This window comes from Callospermophilus lateralis, chromosome 1, assembly GCF_048772815.1.
Source record: "Callospermophilus lateralis isolate mCalLat2 chromosome 1, mCalLat2.hap1, whole genome shotgun sequence".
Taxonomy (NCBI): domain Eukaryota; kingdom Metazoa; phylum Chordata; class Mammalia; order Rodentia; family Sciuridae; genus Callospermophilus; species Callospermophilus lateralis.
The window spans coordinates 127,392,787-127,413,081 of NC_135305.1; the positions used below are offsets into that span (position 1 = coordinate 127,392,787).

Genomic DNA, 20,295 nt, shown 5'->3' on the forward strand with positions numbered 1-20,295 from the left:
TGGCCTTGCCTGTGTGTCTCCAGCATTTGCTGGGGCGTCCATTTCCTGTCTGTCTTTCTGGCCCTCAGGGGGTCCCCTGAGTTTTCCATCAGTACACTCCAGGTCACGTTCCACTCACACCTGGCAGAATTGCCCGCCTTCCCCGTCCTCGGGCTTCTGTCTCTCCTGCTCGCTCTGATTCTTGGGTGGAGCAGCATCAAGCGAGTGGATTTCAAGAGGACAGTTCTGCCCTTCAGCGAGGGCGCCTGAAGCCTGAGTGTCAGTGCGGGTCTGTGGCCTCCATGGTCGCACTCACTCCTTTGTGTTCCATCCCTTCCCACTCTGAGCTGCCTTGCAGGTTTCTTCTGGGGCCTTGCTGGTCTGTACAGCACCACTGGGCTCCCTCTGGGCAGTGGCACAACTATTGACTGTCGCAGCAGGTGTGTGCGTGCATACATGCGAGAGAGAGAGTGAGTGTGTGTGTGTGCGCGCATGTGGTGTGTATGAATGTGTGTACATGTGAGTGTGTGTGTGCACGCATGTGGTGTGTGTGCGTGTGTGTGCACTTATGTGGTGTGTGAATATATGGTATGTGTGTATGCACATGTGGTGTGTGTGTGAGCACATGTGGTGTGTGGGGTGTGTATACATGTGAATGTATGTGTGCACGTATTGGTGTGGGCCTGTGTGTGTGCAAATGTGGTATATGCATGTGTGTACATGCGAGTGTCTGTGCACACATGTGGTGTGTTTGCGTGTGTGTTCATGTGAGTGTGTGTGCACACATGAGGTGTGTGTGCATGTTCTCTGTGAATTTTTCAGGCAGCACCAGCTCCTCTCTGAGCAGCGCTGGCTGGGCTTCGTCCTGCTGACTGCCTGACTCTACCTCCCCTCTTGCCCACCAGCTGTGGCCAGAACATCACACCAGTGTTGAATAGGCGTGGTGAAGGGAGCTGACCGCTGTGCTCCGGATCTTGTAGGAAAGCTGAGTCTTTCGTCATATGCCCTCGTCACGTTGAGGGACCTCCTGGAACAGGGAGAGAACAATGGCAAGTGCTACACGTGTCCTTAGTTTTAATTGTTTTGAAAGGTCATTGTGATGAGTGCTGTGTCCTGAAGGTTCGTGTCCCCAGAGTCCCACAGGGTGGTGCTGGGGGTGGGCCCTGGAGGGGAGGCAGCGTGGAGTGGAGCCTTATGGATGGGGTCAGCGCCTTTGTAGCAGGGACCCAGAGGGCTTCCCACCCCTCCCACGAGGAAGGACACAGGGAGACAGTGCCCCCTAGGAACGGAGGCAGCCCTCACCTGACACCAGGTCTTCTGGTGCCAGGTCTTAGGCCTCACTCACCATGGCTCCCTGGAGGAAGCCGCCCACCACGGGGCACAGACAGCGTTCTGGGACCCACACAGAGGTGATGACACCTGAGAGGACAGGGGAGCTGGGAAGTCCCTCCACCCTCCAGGAGGGATGCTGTGGCTCAGACCTGTAGGGGAGAGAACCCGACCCAGAGCCCCTGGACGTGTGAAAAGCAGGAATGTAAAGAGTGGTTTTCTCAACAACTCCATCTTCAGAGTATCATTGTCACAGTCAGGACAGAAAGCACCAACAGGACGCCCTCAGCAGGAAGCAGATACACTTGGGCAGGTGGTGATGACTCCAGGGTCTGCTGCCCCCTCCCGCATCCCTACCCCACCCCTTCTGCTGGCCAGGGGCAGCCCCACCCTCTGGCAGCTCAGGGGCGGGCAGCATGGGCTGGCTGGGCACTCTCCCTGCTGGGTGCTGCCCACACGGTGGTGTCCCTGGGCGGCAGGACAGTCCTCCTCTCTGCAGTCAGTCTGACCTGCATCTCCCAGGCTGAAATCAAGCTGTCCCAGCTGTGTCCTTCCTGCAGACCCCGGGAGGACAGGGTCCCTGTCACTGGGCATGTTGGCAGGAGGCAGCTCCCTGAGGCTGCAGCACTGAGGTCCCTGTTTGCCCCTGGCCATCACCCAGGGCCTTTCCCACTTCCAGGCCTCGCGCACACCTTGGCTCAGCCCCCTGCCCTCGAGGCCATCAATGGTGTGCCCACTCTCCAGCCCCCTCTCCTCCTCCTGGCACATCCCTCTGGGCCAGCCGGGATGGGCCTTCCACTCCGAGGACCTGTGCGATGACCCTGGGCCCACCTGGCTCCTCCAGGCCCCCTCCCACCTTCAGACCCCTTTCCCAGGTCAGGGGGCATGGTCACAGGCTCCTGGTATTAGGGCTGACGTCCTTGGGGGCCACCACTCTGCCAACCCCATCATCATGGGCTCAAGCTGAGGTTCTCCCCGCCTTGCTCCCACATGAGACATGGTCCTGTGACGTGCCCAGGTCCTGTCTGTCCCCTCTTGTGACGTGAAGGTTACATCTCCTCAAGGTCAAGGACAGTCCCCCAGTTTCCCAAGGTCATTCAGTGACCATGATCGGATGTGAAGTGGAGTCCTCAGGACCCCCTCTGGGATTCCAGGCACAGTACAGGGGCCCTAGCTAGGCTGGTCAGCACTGCCCCTTGAGGGCTGCCCACAGCTTGGCACCAGGCACTGGCTGCCATGTGGGAAGGGGCTGGTTGGTCCTGACTGTCCTAGAAAACCAGAAGCCAGAATTTCAGGCAAGGGCCTCAAGCTTTAAGCATTGGATTCTGATTCAAAAGCTCTGGGCACTGGTGAGGTCAGGCCTGAGGGGTCCTCCTGGCCTGTGGCCCCGGGTGCATCTCTGTCCTGGGAAGCTTCCCATTTACCACACCAGCCCCCTGCGTCCTGATGGGCTTCCTGGTCAAATCTGATCTTGTCCCTGCTCACTTCACCCCCAGAGGGTCCAGCCTGGGCAGAAGGCTCCCTCTTGGGCCCTCTCCAGTCTGTCCGGCTGCCCCCCGTCCCACCACACACACACAGGGCCTGACTCCCCAGCAGTTCCCATTTACCCTCTCACTCCTGGGCCTGGCCCCCAGTTCCCAGGTCTGGGTGCCCTGCCCCTCGCCATCCTGGAGAACCTCCCCTTGTGGACAGCTCTGCCTCGATCTCCCCACAGGCCCTGAAGCAAAGAGAATACACATAAAATATTAAGAGTGGCTGGAAGTTGTTTGAGTAAATACACTAGAACTGATGAAGTGGACACACTGGATCTGATGAAGTAGACGTTCCAGAGCCCTGTAGAAGAGGTGGGTGTCAGACACGCGGGTTGCAGCTCTGTGCCCAAGAATGCAAGCCCAGGGGTCCCAGCTGAGCCTGGGTAGTCGCCAAGCATGTCCATGAGGTGGGGATCAGTCCTGATGGCCATGGCTCCTATCCCATTGCAAGAGCTGTCTGTAGATAATGCTACCAAATTACAAAGGTCTGCAGCCATGACACACCGTGTCCTGATCTCCCTGTCATGGCCCTGTCTGCCGGCAGCTGTGCCCTTTGCCTGGCGTGCACCATCAGCGATTCTCTGCCACTGCTGCTGCCCCCTCTGTGCGGGGTGGACAGGCTCTGAAGGGACTCACCTGTGAGTCAGACGCCCTGGGATGGAAGTGTCCATGGGGCCTCCATCGGGCAGCGCTTTCCCCTAGGTGGAGGGGCTGACCCCAGCATGGGGCAGAAACGAGTCCCCAGGGCCACAGCCTTACCGAGGGGCAGAGGAGGGAAGCACCAGGACTCCAGGGGTGGGACGTGAAGGTGAAGGGTGTCCTGAGGAGGCCAAGGCTCAGACATTCCCAAGGCTCACCGAGGCCAGCCTGCCCCATGCAGGTGACACAGACACACGGTTGGCACACACATGGTACACGTAAGGGACCCACTAATTGCCCCCATGAGCATCAGAGCAGGGAAACCGAACAGCCCACAGCAGACACAGGCCCAATGAGCAAATGCACAGAAACAGCATGTGCCGACCGCACGTAGGCACAGGTAACACGGGGCAGGACACAGACTCAGTGATACATGGCAGCACATGGGCAGGTGACTCAGAGGACATGCGGTAACATCAGCACAGCACACGGACGAGGATCACATGCAGACAGCAGGACACGGGCAGCACTCACGGGTCACATGTTCACAGTAGAAAACGGAACACAGGTCATGGCACACACAAGGCACGTGTGGGGAACACAGCATTACCCATGTGGGACACACAGTGGCAACCCACAAGTCCCCCTGTGAATGGTTCACACAGGAACCACACAATAAGGCCCAGCTGCTGATACCAGTACCAGAAACCACCCATAGGACACCACCTCTTGATTTCCGACCAGGGCCCCCACGGGTGACATGGCACAGCCGACCCCATCCCAGGCTCAGATCTGAGGAGCGGCCATGGGCAGATCTTCCCTCTGTCCTGAAGGTCAGTGCTCTGGGGAGCACAGCAGTTCTGGAAGCCAGGGTGGGTGGAGAGGGCAGTGGGCTTGGCCTGGGGCTTGGTCCTTAGAGAGATGGGTGTTATCGACCCCTGGGCCTGGGGTCCAGCACTTCTCAGTACCATCCAGGGGTCACTGCACCCAGGTTTCCAGTGTCCCTGGTGCAGAGAGCGCTCTGCGGTGGCTGTCCCTCCTGCACATGCTCCATCAGCCCCCTGGGTCCCTCTGCCACAGCTGCAAGACGGGGCCACCCCTCGCTGGAGGGTTCACTGTGACATCTGTGGTGACATCTGAGATGTGAGACCCAGGCCCTAGGAGGCCACAGGAGTCTCTGGTGGCTGGTGAGGGTCCTTCTGCCACCTGCGTCCATGTTTAACACCACAGAAGCAGGACAAGGCGGGGTCCCTCGGGGGATCCTAACAAAACCGCGGGAGGTGATGCTGCTCCTGAGGACAGTTCAGATCTGTACCTGTTAGGTGACATGGCAAGTTTTCTCCCAGTGCTCAGGGAGCCAGGCACTCACCGAGTGGGGCCCAAGGGAGCCGCTGTCCCAGGAGAGTTTGCCCAGGTCCCCGAGGGGACCAGCCCCCAGGTGAGGGATGGTGCTGTCACAGGTGTGCCTGTGGGCCACCGGGCCTGAGCTCCCCTTCTTCCTCCGTCACAGCCACACACTGGCATGAGAACAGGGATGGACACCGCAGTCAGTGGGAGTCCATTCCACTTCAGGGCTTCCCGGTGGTCAGGTGTTAGGCTTGATGCAGAGGCGGACAGAGCCTGGTTGGTAGGTCGTAGGCCTGGCCAAGCTCCTCGCATCGAGCCCCCTGGCTGTGAGGGTGAGTGGTGGCGAGGAAGGGGGTCCTGCAGGGAAAGCCTTTTATCTGAGTTGGCCAGAGTCGGCCTGTGGCTTGGACCCAGGAGCCGTGGCGCTCCCTGGCAGAGATGATGGCCTGAGACTCGGGTCCCTGGGAGCGCAAGTCCCTCCTGCAAACACCCTGACTGTCCCAGCTCAGCCACAAGACTGGCACCCCCCACCCTCTGCATGTGGACCCCAGGTGTCCCCATTGCCACCTGCATGGGATGGGTTGGGGAGCTGGCCCAGCTGACTGGCAGCTCTGCTCATCCTCAGCTCTCCTCCCAGCCTATTACCTGTCCTCAGAGCTCTCCGCAGAGAACTGAGGGGAAAGACTCTGTGAAATGAAAATGCATTAAGGCTCTCAAAGACATCAAAGTCAATTTCAGCCGTGGAGAACAAAGCGCGTGTCATGGAACAGCACAGCAATTACCTCCCTCACCAGCACCAACCCCCTCAGCACCTCTCCACGGCCTGGCCTCTCATGCACCATCCTAGTGAGGAGTGACGTCTGCCTGGGCTTTAATTACCAGCTCCTAATGCAGCAATGATCCCCTCTGAGGACAGCTGTGTGCTGTTACCGTTTATCTGCCGCATGTCTCATTACAGCAAGGACTTGGGGGAAGCCGGGGCACCTGTTGCAAGCATTTTTCTGAGTTCCGGCCACGTGCCAGGGTCAGTGCTACTGAGGAGGTAAATCTGGTTAGCCAGCCCCGCCCTCACATAGATTCATCCACAGAGGGATAGAGGGACTGAGAATCCCCACCTGCCTAGAAGTCAAACCAATGGGTCACGGAGGAAAAGTCCCACAGGCTGTGGGAATGCAGGCAGAGGCAGAGGAGTTGAGAATTCTGAACAGGCAGGTGAGTGACCCAGAGGACAGCCTGGTGTTTGCCCTGAGGTCATAGACTGTCGGGGTGGAAGGGGTACTCCGGGAAACGGACTTGGCAGCCCCAGCCCCCAACCAGTCCTGCCTACAGCCTCCCAGATGTGGGGAGCCACCCTTCAGATCCCATGTGCTGCCAGTCAAGAGCCCTGCAGAGGACATGATCAGAAATGACAGACAGGCAAGTGCCAGAGGAAAAGACCATGGATCTGCAGAAAGCCACCAGTCCCCAGAGACACCATCACACACTTTGGTCACCACGGGTTTGGATACATGGCTTGCCTCAGACATTCTCCTACTATTTCCACATAGAATCCCCGCTCCCAGCCCCAAAGCCTTCCTGGGGAAATGACCACAGGCCCATTGTAGAATGACACACAGGGCCCCTCGTTCAAGATAAGCTGTCAGACAGCCACAGGGTCACGCTTAGCTTGCCTCTCCCCCAGTGCAGGGACCTAAGAGGATGCATGGGCTGTCCCCTGACACTGCCCTGTCCTCAGGAGCGTGACAGTTTTGGGTGGCGCTGTTGGGGACAGTATGTGCAAAGGCCCTGCAAATGCAAATAGCTTGTGGCCAGAGCAGGGTACATGCAGAGGGAGGGAGATGGGGCCACCAGGAAACAGAAGCCGTGCTGCTGGGCCCTGCAGGCCATTCCCAGGAGCAGGCTTCACTCTAAGAGGCAGGAAAGCCCTGGTGCCTCTGAGCTGTGTCCAGCCAACCTGTCCACAGCCACAGCCAAGGCCAGCCCTCTGCATGTGCATTAGCTGAACCAGGTCCCTGCACAGTCTCTACCCACGCTCTCCCTCCTGAAGCCCTGGGGCCCTCGGATTCCTCCTCCCCCAGAACAGACCCCCGGCAGCCCCACAGTAGTGTGTGTCTCCTCCTGGCTCTTGTCACATCCCCCACACAGGCAGCACGGGCTCAGGACTTATCTGTCTCTCGTCACCTCAGGATCCCACCCCTGGAGGAGCCTGGCCATGGTGGTTGAACAGAGCTGACCTGATGAGTGAGTGGACATGTGAGGGAGCCCACAGCACTGAAGACAGTGAGAATGCCACCCCCAGTGCCCTCTGAGCTGTGGGCACATGGGCACTGCCCTTCCCCATCCTGCAGTGGGCACCGCCTCTGCTTCCTACAGTGAGTGACCCTCTTAGCATGACATGGTACTGGGAGGCTGACCAGGCTCAGTTTCCAGATCACGCCCACACACTGCTCTGTGCACGTGCCTCTGGGGTCAGCAGGGGCTGCCACCAGGCCTGGCTGCCATGAGCAAAGCTGTGACACTCGCAGCAGCGCAGGCACCCGCGACACCCAGGCCTCACGTCCTATGGATGCAAAGCTGGTGGGGAGTCGCTAGGTCACACAGAACTTCTGCTTCTGATGATTTGCGGAACCTCCTGGTGGTCAGTTGACAATACTATCCTGCACATTTGCTAGAGGGTGGCTCCCACGGGTTCTTACAGGAGAGAGGGAGGAGGGGAGGAGAAAGGAAGAGAGGGAGAGAAACATGTCACCATGCCAGGTGGCAGGTATGTGGAGCACCTGACTGTGATTGTCTTAGCCTGCATACAGACCTCCCTGGGGCACCTACATATTCAGCACCACAGCTTAGCTGTGTCAGGAGGAAGTATAGCCCAGGAAGGAGGACCACAGGTCCATGTGCCCACACACCCAGGATGGCCGTGAAGCTCTGCCCGCTCTCCAGGGCCATGGCCCCGGGGGACTCCTCTTTCTTTCTGGTTATTGATAATCAACATTTTCCACAGTAGTTGTGTCTTTTATAATAAAAGGAATAATCTTCCCAGTGCAGCTCTTGTCACTTGGGTCCTTGGGAGTGGACGGAAGGTAATGCCTCTAGAGGAACCAAACCCAGGGAAGGTTCCAGAACCCACGGGAGTGACCTGGAAATTGAGAGTCGGAAATGACCATAAATAAATTGGTATCCTTGGAGTCCAACAATCGCTGGATTTTTTTTTCTCTTTTATGGTTCTAGTATTTTGACTAGTATTTTCCTTAAGAAACCACTCTTCAAAAATTAATAAATGCACACTAAAATAAAGAGACAGGCTCCTGGGACACTCCTAAAATTTGACTCCACGTCCAAAACCAAGCTGGAATGACAGTGGAGACATTTCACCCAGGAAGCAGAAGGCCTGAGGAGAGGGGTCTTCCTGGACCAGGTGGGAGATCTGAGGTTCTCCGTGTGACCAGGTGATGCCCAGCTGGCTGCTTGCAGAGCTGCCTAGGATGAATGCTGAGGCTCCCTGGATTCCAAAGAGATGCCAGGGCAACAGAGGAATGGGTCCTCCAGCCTGGACCTGCCAAGTCTGCAGGACAGACATGGGGGTGGCGGTGGGAGAACCCTCTGCTTCTGCTCCAACCCGCTGTCATGCAGGGAGCTGAGCATCTTCAGGTGAGACCAGGGTTGCTGTTGGCAGCCCCACTTCCCACCCAGCTTCTGGAGGCAGAGGGAAGTCGTCCCAAAACCCAGCATGGCGGGCGGAACCGACTTCACGGAGAGACAAGTTTGAATAGAAACTATGAACCGGTCCCCGGTGTCCTTCCAGGACATCATCGCAACCACCCAAATTCCCTGCTATGGAGGGACACTCCCGGGGCAGTCAGGAGAGGCCAGGGGATGTATTAGTGTCCCTCCGGGCTGAAGAGCACTGGAGTGCCCTCCAGAGTGCCCCGTCCCACAGAGCCCAGGCTCCCCCAGGCCTCCACTTAAAATCCCATTGCCCACAGCTTTCCTCAGAGGCTGGACACGTGTCCTGGGTGGCAGGTGGGAGCCCAGCAGGCAGGTGAGTGCTCAGCCTGCTCCTCCAGGTATGCCCGGGGACCTGGCAGACATGCAGGAGCCCAGGCCCAGCCCCGCCCAGGAATCAGCAACTGCCATTGCACCAGGGCTGCCAGGGGACTTGTGGGCACACTGTGTGCTGAGGAACACAGGACTAGCTCCAGGTGGAGGGGACCTCCTGCAGCCACCTCCAAGCCCGGGGACCAGCATCCCATGCCACACAGCAGCCCGCAGCCTGGGACGAGCATGGGAAGGACAGAGCCTCCTGGCAGGCCAGGCGAGAGGGAGGACTCTGCAGGCTCCTGCCTCCCACACACACAAGGAAATCCTGGCCAGTGTCCATCTCTAGCCCTCACCAGACAGCGAGGGACAGACTCCACTTCGTGCAGCTACGGGAACCAGGAGTAGAGCGGTGACAGGCATTGGCAGTGCAGCTGATGAGCACAGCCTGTTAACCTGAAGGAGCAGAGGCATCTCCAGCAGCCCCAGTTACAGGAGCAGCCTGCCCCATGCAGGGGGAAGCCATTAGCTCATCCCCAGACAGATGCCATCAGGCCATTGCTCTCCCTGATTAGATCTGAGTACACGTGTCCCAGGGGAGTGACAGGGCAATCACACAATTGTCCATGGAGACACGAGAGCAGCAGGTGGTAGCCCTTCAGGCTCCCCTTCAGCTCCAAGCTGCAGGTCTCCAGCACACAGGGTGGGGTCCTTCCCACCACAGGTGGTGCCCACCCAAGACCCCGGGAGCCCTGCTGTGGCACAGGAGAGCTGTCAGGCCACTGCTGACCTCTGGGGATGGCACCAGAGTGGAGAGTCAGGGCCCTGCCTGGGCACAGGGCTGTCCACAGCCTGGCCCTGGAGCCACCCTGGGGCCACGCTTCTCCCTTCCCTCACATATCTCAGCTCTCGGTTAACTGTGACTAGAGGCTGTTTCCTTGTCTCCGTCAACCTCACCCATCTAGAAAGTGAGCTTTACCACAGGTACACACAGGTGGGACCAAGTGGCATCAGGGCCCATACGGTCACGGATTCAGGCGTCCCCTGGAGGCCTTGGAAGCATGGCCTGGAGACCAGGTGACCACTGAGAATTGTGGACAAGTGCAAGGAAGGACAGGAACAGAAGGGCCGAGAGGGAGGAGCTGGGGTTGTCCCCAGGACCTTGGTGCCTGCGCCGTGCTCTTCATGGAGATAGATCTGGGCAGAGTGGGTGTTGCAAACTCAACACGATCGCTAAAATAAAAACCAGAGTCTGAATCCATCAATACTTGAAGACCCAGTTGTGTCCGTCTCCACTGTCAAGGGCCTGGGCTGGGGCCGGAGGCTCCTGAGCAGAGGGGAGGGTGGTAAAGACCAGAAGCCAGAATCCCAGCTCTGAAGACCCAGGATCTATAGACGCAATGCCACTAAGACACAGTTGCCGTGACAAGGGGGCCCTTCATCTCACTTCTCCCTCCCCGGGCTTCTCACCGTCAACCCGAGGATAACACTGACACCCCTGCTGGGGAGCCACTCGGCCGTCCCCGTGCTCATCCAGAGCAGGAGGAAAATGATTTCACTTGTATATTTATCCTACACCAACTCAAGTCATAATGGTGATGGGAGGGACAGCAGCAGAGCAGATGGGGGGGAGCCAAAGGGGAGGGTGATGAGACCCACTAGATCATGACACGTGCCTAAAAGCATGGTGTCACGAGTGCCACTGTCATGCATAGTCATAATGCACCAAGAACTAAACAAAAACACAAGGAGTGTCAGGACCTGTCCTGGCCCAGAGGGACGTAAGACATGACCACGTGCCATAGGGCTGCCACAAAGGGACAACTTCCACGTGCCACAGGGGCGCCACAAGGGGACAGCTTCAAAGAGAAACAAGAAAACAGTGGTAACCAAAGTCCTGTCTGAATTGCCAAATGGAAAGAAAGCTGCCATCAGCCAGAGGTGGGAGACTACCCCAGGTGGCCCAGGCTACGGCGCAAATGAGGCACTTGGGGGGGTGGGGCTCGGGTGGCACCAGGGACCCCGTAACACACAGTGACCCAGAGTTCACAGGAGAGCACAGAAGACAAGGCCACACATTGCAGGTCCCTCGCAAAGACTCCGCGTCTCAATGAGAAGCAGAGCCTCAGGCGGCATCTGAATGTGACCTGAGGATACGTGTTTTAGAAGGGAAACTGGCACAGACTGGCATGGAGGCTACACAGAGGGTGGGTGGGAAGGAGCCAAAGGCCCATCACCAGAAGCCGGGAGCAGCCAGAGATGGGCAGGCCTCCTCCCCTCATCTGCCCACACCAGCCTCCTGGGAGCATCATCACGCCTGGGGAGCTCAGAAACCAAAGCCCCCGCGGGCTACTCTGGGGCCCAGGATTGAAGGACAGGAGTGGGACACTGCGTGGAGGTGAATGGGAACCCGGCCCATTCTGGGGGGGTTAGCCCAGGGTCCCCTTCACCTCTGTTCCACCCACGCATGCCTAGGGGCCATGAAGGAGGGGCCCAGGCTGGGACCTGGGGGATGTAGGACAGGAGGAGGGCGTGCCCTGGACAGGGCAAGAGCAGGAAGTCCAGGCACACTGCCCTGGTCACTTAGGCCACCCTCCTCCAGCCTTGCAGGTGACAGTGGATAGCAGCAGTGTTCAAGGGACTGGCTGCAGGTCAGGGTTTCACCCACCCCAGCATACCACCCAGGTGGTCCATGGGACTCCCACCAGAGCTCACTGCACACTGACCTGAGGGGAAGGTGACCCAGGCAGCCTCAGCACAGAGTGAGAGAGCTCCCTGGGTAAATGGAAGCCCCCAATACCTTCAGAATCGTCACCCACTCAGAGAACGCAGGGACATGGGACACAACCAACCTCTGCTGTAGTCAGAGGCTTGCAGATCAGGAACCGCTCACACACGTCACACTGGTTACCAAAAATACTGATGATGCTCTTTGCTGGTCAAATCTTTAAGAGTGTCTCCTTGACAGTGAGAACAGATCCCGGAGCCACTTGGTCAACAACATGAAAGCAGCTTCAAGACTCACGGAAGGATTGATCTTTCTGATGCTAGAACTCACTTTTTATATTTTGACTTGGAAAAGAATTGATACACAAAAAAAAGTAAGAAAAAAAGCCACAAGCACAGAGACATTGAAAACATGGATATTTGTACATCTATTATCTGTCAAGTATTATAGAAAGGTATAAAATATATTAAAGTACATATGTAGTATATAAATATGTCTCAAAATACATGTACATATAAATAAAGTATCTGCACACGTGCCTAAGTGTGTAACACTGATGCACAAAGGAGCCCAGACCACCTGGTGCAAACGGTAAGGTGAGCTGTAATGTGCACCCCACGGCGTGGAGTGTGGATGGGTAGAAATGGCCGTGAGCACTTGGCCTAGGGGCAGTGATGGCACTATGTGTGATATAGGGCAGTGGCTGTGGCCCTGCAGCACTTGGCCTGGGTGGGTGCAGCCTGGAACCTCTGTTGTCGTGTCCCTCCCTCGTCCACTCCCAGCACTGGGATGGAGGCTGCGAGTGCACTGGGTACCCAGGAGATGCTGAGTGTGCATGTGAGCCCCAGCCTCGCCCTTCACCCTGTGCTTCCTTAGTAGAGACCCCACTACTGACAGATCTCCAAGGCCACACTCCACTCAAGGACACTGTGGTTTTATTGCATGAAAATCACAACATATTTCAGTACTCAGAGGCCACCATCATCTCTCCTGCGAGAACTGCTTTAAACACACAGTTCTTGCTGATTTTTTAAGAGGACTACCCCGAGTACGGATGGTAAGGTGGGCGGAGGTCAAGGTGCCCAGCCCATAAGCAAAGCCTAGACTCTGCCTGGACACAAAGTCTCACAGGCCCAGGGAGCCGCCAAAAGCTGAGGAGCGAGGAGCAAGGACCCCTGTGGAAACCACAGCTCCTAGCACCGAATCTGATCCAGTGTCTGCCGAGGGACCTGGTATCTAACTTGTGGGTGCTGGTGGCAGGCCAGGGGCTGGCTAGACCTTACTACTGGTCTGGTTTCAGAAATCACAAGAGACTTGAGCGGTGGCCCCACACACTGGGTCTCACAGTGACCTCAGCCTGTGTCACCTGGGTTTACACCATGGCCCGGCCAGAAGGTGTGGTCACAGTGGGCTCAGCTGGCTGGTGCACTGGGGACTAGCCTGGACATAACAGAGGCTGGTCCTATGGACACACGGCTTTGCCTGATGGGAACGGGTGCCCTCCCCATGAGCAGGCCAGCTGTGGAGAGGCCAGCTGTGGAGAGGCCCCAGCAGCTGGGTTGCAGCTCAGGAGAGTACTTGGGGCACTTCCCAGGGTGCGCAGGGCCCGGGGCCAGAACCCAGCACAACAAAAAAAAAAATAATTTGTTGTTAAAAAAAAAGGCTCTAGGTGACAGTGGAAAAGTTCACAGAAGCACATCAAGTCCAGCGCTGGGCAGGGCAGACGAGGTGAGGGCCATGACATCGGGTCACAGTGTAAAGTGGAGGCTTCCAGTATCAAAACCAGGTGGACCTGGCTGTGCACTTCACGCCATGCTCAGGCCTGGGTCACAGTGCGGCTGCTCGCAGCCCGTGTCAGATGTCCATGGTGTCCCCTCTGCGATCCAGGGCTGAGTACCCAGGAGTGGTCACAGTGGTCCCCCCTCCCCAGGGACCGAGCTGAGTCCACCTACAAGTGCCAGGCAAAGGACTGCCAGGCCCTGCTGGGTCCCCCCTCAGGAGAAGGCAGCCTCCATGCAACGTGGCCACCTTGGCAGGACAGGGGTCACTGTGCTGCCAGTGTCAGTCTGCTTCCTAGAAATGAAGGAGAAATTTACACGAGGACACAGGAGATGCAGCAGGAGGCGGTTGGCTCTGTTGGGGCCGATTGGCAGGAAAGAAGGCTTCCACCAGGAAAGGGCATCTTCAGGCTAACCTGGGTCCAGAGAGGTAGCACTCTCGGGCGTGGGCAATGTCTCTGACAGCCCAAATCCCAGGCAGCTGGGCTGTGCCTTTTCTAAGGGTGGAGGACCAGTGTGGGCATACCTGCCAGGGCGGCATGACTCCAGCCCAAGTCCCCAGCATGGGTGGAGACCCCAGAGCTGACCACTTGGCAAGGGCTGGCCTCAGTGCTGTGACCCTGAAGGAGACCGTGCACCCCAGCTGGGGCTGGCTCTGGGAGCTGTGTGGGTAGAGTTAGCAGACCAGGGACACCCCACCCTGTTCCCCACAGTCCTCGGACATTCTGGCTGATCCTCCAGGGGTACACAGGGACCTAAACTACCCCCGCAGGACTCCTCTGGGCCCCTATCAAGGCAGAGGCAACCCCCTCCTGAGCGACAGCCTGTGCCCCACGTGCCACGGCTTTACTGGGTGCAAGTGGTGAGGAGGGAGGCTCATGATGGGTGTCACAGTGGGCCACCATGCACTCCAGTGTCCTCAGGGGGCAGCCAGCCCTCGGGTGCATGGGGCTGGATCCAGTGTCCTCAGGGGCAGCCAGCCCTCTGGTGCGCCGGGCAGGAGGGCCCCGGGGTCTCTAGCCACGCAGCCCTGGGTGTCAGGCTGCAGGAGCTGGTGGGTGCTCTTCCGTAGGGTCACAGGTGGAGGCTGCGACCTCATGTCCAGGCAGCAGGGAGAGGGTCCCACGTGGGTAGGGTACTCGTTCTGCTCTGCTCTGGGAGGCAGTCATCACCAGCTCCTGCTCACACGGCGGACAGGTCCACACGGGGGGCAGAGTGGCTGCTCTTATCCCAGGGGCTGAGTTTGGTGGAGCCTGTGCCAGGCCTGGTCCCATTCATCTGTAGGCCACAAGCAGGTGAGGAGTGGGAGCTGGGCCCTAGAGGAAGCCCAGACCCCATGTGGGCATGGACGCCCAGAGGCAGGAAGCCACAGGGGTCCACTGCAGGGGCAGAGGAACAGGGGCCCCCTGCTCCCCTGAGAAACAAGGACCTGAACAAGAGAACCCAGACCAGAGCAGCCGCACTGTCCCCTCCCAAGTCCAGGTGTGTCCACCCTCTGCTCTTGTGTCTGTACAGCTATGCTCTCATTTTCCCTTTCTTCACGGAGCCCCAGGGCCAGGTCCTGTGTGGACTGTGGGGTCAGAGTGGCCAACAGAGGTAGCCGGCTCCTTGCTTCCATAGCGTTGTGTTCCAAAGGGGCCAGACAACGGGCAGAATGGCCAGCAATCGCACGCAAGGGCGGAAGCATGGGGATGGGTGGGGCACCCTCACGTGAAGTCCAGGAAGGAGTCACCTCGGCAAGGACTCATAGGGTAGGCGGGAGGAGCCCAGCCCAGCATCTGCTCCAGCTGCCCAGTGGGGCAGAGCTCAGGGAAGGAGAGCCGTCTCCAATGGGCAAGGTAAGCACAGAGCAAGGGCCCAGGTCAGCGAAGGCCGCCATTCCAGCAGGCTCAGCAGGGAGAGGGGACCCAAAATGGGGACCACACAGCACTTACGAGGTCTGAGCTAAGGGGCTTCGTGTTGGCACTGCGGGCAGAGCTGCTCACCAGGGACCAGACCTTGGTTTTGTGCTTGAAGGCGGCTCTCACCTTGGAGGAGATGGACAGGAGAAGCCAGTTAGGACACTTCAGAGGCTGGAGAAGCAAAGCCAGAGGTGCTATCAACAGTGACCAGGTGGCTCCCGCAACACCCAAGGCAAGTGAGGACCCAGATAGGCAGGATCGGTTGTTATCCGTGTTGACACCTGCGAGCTGGTCATCAACTGGCTGGCTAAGGGTGGCATGGCCAGGCTCCAGCCGGCAGGGCAAGGCTGTCCCGCACGCTAGACCCCTTTGGTGGGGAGGTGGGAGGCTGTTGGGGTGGGGGGGTGTTGGGGTGTTGGGGTGGGGAGGTGGGGCGGTACAGCAGTGGGGAGGTGGCGGGGTGGAGAGGTGGAGGGTGGGGGTGGGGAGGTGGGGAGGTGGGGCAGATGTACCTCTGAGTTCAGCAGGCAGTGGAAGAGGAAGATGAAGAGGCCCTGGAGGAGGGAGGAGCAGAGTTACAGTCACCTGCATTTGTCACCCACAAGGAGCTCCAAGGGCTCTTCCCTCACATAGCCCTGGGGTAGCACTGACACCTGCCTGGGGACTTGCTGCCACACTGTTCCACATGGGGAGGGGCTCCTAGACCCCTCCTGTGACCCTGCCTAGAACCCAGCAGCTGCTGTGACAGAATCCAGAGGGGGCTGTCCTGCTTGCCAAAGGTGCAGAGACAGGTGGATGCCCAGAAAGGCTTGACTCGGGGAGGGGTGACAATCCTGGGCTGGACATTGGCCTGACACCCGGAAACCACAGACTTCCACCCCAATGGAACCTCGGGTGCTCGCCTGCAGACCAGGGAGGACGATGACAGTGACAGTAAAGGACATCACCAAGCACCCAGACCTGCCATCCAGCACCAGCAGACCCTCACGGAGAGGTCCCCCTTGGTGCAGGAGCCCCTTAGGGCATCCTGCTGTGGCCTTGCTCCTTGGGAAGGACACTGGAGAGGATGGCAGAGGGTGAAGGAGGCCCTGGAGGGCACGCGGGCTGGAGGGGCCACCTGCCACCCTGCCCTGTAAGCCGCGTGAGGAAAACTGAATGCTCACAGCAACAAGGAGCTGGACACCAGCTGCCGCTGGCCATGGGGCACCCCCACACTATGTGTACCTGCTCAGGGCATGGTGGGAACTGGGTCATGCTGGTGAAGGGAACCTGCACCTGCCCTCCCTGGGGTGAGTGGGTCTGAGGGCTTAGACTCTAGGTGTCCCACGTCTGTTTCTGAGTATGGGCCCCCTGCCTCCCCTTCCCACAGATGACATAACCCAGTTGCCTCCTCTCCCTGCCTGCCTCCCTCCCCAGAGCTGCTGGCAGACTGACCCTCTTCCCTTTCAGGCCGGATGTACTGCCTAGATGCTGCCCGAGCACAGGCGCCCCACACTGAATGGGGTCTCAGCCCTGGGGCTCTGCCTTCGCAGAGTCCTGTCTTCTGTCCTCAGGCCTGGGGGAGACCCACACTGTGGGCTCAGGGTGGGTGGAGGCTACAGAGGCCACGCCCCCCGCACACCAGCTTGTCAGGGCCACAGCCCACTGGCCTGCCTGGCGGTCCTTGTGGGCTTTTACCTGCAGGGAGTTGAGTATGGCAAACAGGTACTGGAAGACCAGGGCCCCGTCGTTGACAGCAAGCACACCAAACACCCACGAGGTGCCCAGGATGGGCAGCAGCACGGCCACGGCTTTGGCTGTCAACCTGGAAGAGAGCGGTGAGGGAGCTGGGGGCAGGTAGGGTGGCCCTGAGGACCAGCCTTGAGACTGAAGGGACCAGAGGACCTAGTGAGGCCTGGGCCTGGGCTGAACTGTGTTCACCTGCTCAGGAAGGACGTGACCCTGACTGTACCCTGAGAGCTGGTGGGCAGGCAGGAGCTCAAGCATCACCTAGGGTGGCCCAGGACACAGACAGTGGCCCATCCAAGTCTTGCGGAGTGTGCGAAGGTCAGAGAGAAACCAGCCCCGACTTCTGGGGGCCCAGAGAGGTCGGCAGCAAGTGCAAGGTCCCGCCTCTTGGCAATCCAAGAGCACCCGTCCCTGTGACGAGAAACCACGGCACTGGCCTCTCTCCAGGCCCCATGGCTTCAGTCACTGGCACTTCTGTAGCACAGACCTGGAGCTTGCAGGGGATAGGCAGCCTGGCCACCTCCACTGCTCGCAGACATGGTTGGAGGAGGCACCAGACGAGAGCTTGCTGAGCCGCACTGCTGATGGCCCCATCCCCTCCCACACAGGGTCTACGGCGGGCATTGCTGTCTCCTTGGCCCACAGGTCCCTTGTACAGGTCGGGCAGGGGACACTCTGACCCCAGAGGCCCCACAACCCCCAGTGACGGCCAAGATGGCACAGGTTTCATCAGTGGCAGAACCAGAGGGCATACAGATGTCCCCCCCTCCTGGCCAGTGCTGACCCCCACCCTGCCCACAACCCAGGACACCTCCGGGCAGCTTTCTATGACTCAGATTTGCCCTCCCTGAGCGGTAGAGCCCCAGAACCTCTCCTGCAGGGCGTCACCCCTCCTGGGCTTAACTCTGCCCTTTCCTCATTGGCTGAAGTCTCACCAAGACAGCCAATCGTGTTGCCCACTGTCCTCCATAGAAAGGAGCATGTGACTCTGGCCAGCCAACCAAAGCAAGTCTCTAGGTGAAGACCACAGGAATCTTGCACAGGCCGGCACCTGACCCTGTCACAGCTGCTTCCTCTCAGCCCTTGACACTTGTCCCTGTCTGTGGCCTTTCTGCAACTGGTCCCTTAGCCTCTTCCGGGAACCACTGGCTATCTCTCAAGACAGGATTTTCTGTGGTAGCCTAGAGCAGTCCTGCAAAGGAGCCCCTCCCCATGAAGTAAAGCGGGGAGAGACGGCAGAGGTCAAGGCACAGACCACCTGGGCACAGAGGGCCCTGAGGGCCAGCTCTGCTCTGGCTCACAGCACTGTGCCCTAGTAGCTGGCCTTGGGTGCAAGGAGCCAGGGGCAACCTGGGCATGCTCAGGCAGACCATCCGACCCAGCCAGTGTTGGGGCAGAAGTGCCAGTCCCGGCTGCCACAGTGGGAGACACACCGGCCTTGCAACGTCAGGAAGAGCAGCCTCACCAGGGCACCCTCAGAATGAGAGCCTCAGGAAACTGGGTCTCGGTCCCCACTGTGTCTACAGAGCCTAGGACGGAGGTGGCATGGAGTCAGCTCTCAGCACACTCCAGGGGCTGCGTGACTCAGGGGACTGGCTGTCTGGCTCAGGGACACTTCTGATATGCGCTGAGCTCAAGGTACACAAATGCCATCTGTCCTGACTTCCAGGACAGCTGGGCGCTCCACAGTGGGGGCCTTCTGCCTTCACACATGGGGGAAAACCCAGAGAATAATGGGGTCCTGCTGCCCAGCGCAGCCACTGCCACATGCCTCAGTTTACCCCTTGTAGCTCAGCACAGGGACTGACTTGGTCTCCTTCTCCACTCTGTGATGTCCGAGACCAATTTTGTCCTTTCAACTCTGCAGCCTGAAAGTGCAGCACTGAGCCAGGATGCAGCCCTCAGGAAACGAGCCATAAACCAAGAAAGGAAGAACAAACGGACGAGTGTGCAGAAGCGCACAATAGGGTGCAGTGTCCGTCCCGAGGGGCAGCAAGGCATGGCCATGATGAGCCCCTGTCATTAGCCCAGGACCCCCACACCGACAGCTCCTGACAATGGACCCTGTAAACCAAGGGCTGTTCCAACACGACCGCTCTCAGGGAGGCTGTGGCCCTGCTCTGATGATGTGGGTACAATAAAAATAAACCCCGGTCCCTGGAAACAAGCGCCCTGCACGCTCCAGCCACATCTTCGTCCTGGGAAGCTGGGGGACAGGGGCAGCCTGAGGAGCAGGCATCAGATGGGCTGCTGCTCCAGGGACAGTGCTTTTGCTCCTGAGGGTACAGCAGCAGCAGAAGGACCTGGGGGACGTGCACCTGCTGGGGGCTCTCTGGGGTCTGCTAGCATGGCCAGGCTGCCAGCGCCACCCCGTCAGTTGGCAGGGGAGGGGCCGTGGCCAGTGGAGGCAGCTGGGTGGCGCTCTCCTCCCAATGCCTCACAGCCTACCCAGGGCAGCGGGCCTGGCGTCGGGGCTCAGGCCCTGGTGAGTCTCCCTCCCAAGGCCCCTGCCATGAGGCACCCATGGGCCCGCCCCTCACCCCACCTCCAGGGCCTGGGTCTCATCGCAAATCTGACCGCACTCTGCTGCTTTCCCACAGGTTTGGAACTGCAGTCAGTTAACAGATCTGTGAAGAGCAGAAGCCAGCCATGTGAAGGCCCCCAAGGAAGCCTCTCATCCTGTTACCCACTGGACACGCAGCTGGGACAAAGACAGCCACCAGGCTGCACCTTGATAGGCGTAGAAGGGGCCGAAGGAGCTTCCAAGGTGGCTGCAGTTGCTACTTCCCTCTGCCTCAGAGCCCTGGGGGAGGGACAGCTGGTGTGCCTCGGAAGCTGACCAGGCCACAAGGAAAGTCAGGACAGCCCCGGTCATACCTGGCCACTTAGAGAAGGGCAGCTGGTGTCAGCGGGCTGTGCTGGGCTGTGCCCCAGAGACAGCCACCTGCCTGGACAGTCTCCTGGAAGGCCTCGTCCCTGGCTGCCATGTGCAGCCTCAAGGGCACCAGGGCAATGCCACCCTGTGGCTCTGCAGACACTGACCAGCTGGCCTAGGCACTTCCTTAGGAGAGCAGGGACAGCTGCCAGTCCCTGGGGATCCCATGGAGAGAGATGAGAAGGGGCAGGCCTCCTCCCAGTGGGCTCTCAGGAGGGCAAAGAGGGAGAAGTGGTCAGGGTCGAGGGCACAGGAGTGTCCTGGGGACAGGGAGGGCCTGGTCCTGCAGGGCAGCTCTCCCTCTGCCTGTCGGTGCAGGAGGAAAGGAAGAGCTCCTGACCCCGGGAGCATTTTCCCTCCTGGC

The 20,295-nt window shown here is 59.1% G+C and overlaps 1 protein-coding gene across 1 annotated transcript in view; it reads right to left on the reverse strand.

Annotated features, from left to right (window-relative positions):
• Positions 1 to 12,507: 12,507 nt before the first annotated feature.
• Positions 12,508 to 20,295, reverse strand: part of Adgrd1 (adhesion G protein-coupled receptor D1) — a 97,410-nt gene continuing 89,622 nt past the window's right edge. Inside the window, 4 exon segments of the mRNA XM_076866320.2 lie at positions 12,508 to 14,645; positions 15,302 to 15,394; positions 15,781 to 15,822; positions 16,946 to 17,072. Coding sequence (XP_076722435.2) covers positions 14,550 to 14,645; positions 15,302 to 15,394; positions 15,781 to 15,822; positions 16,946 to 17,072 — 358 coding nt within the window. The 3' untranslated portion in view covers positions 12,508 to 14,549.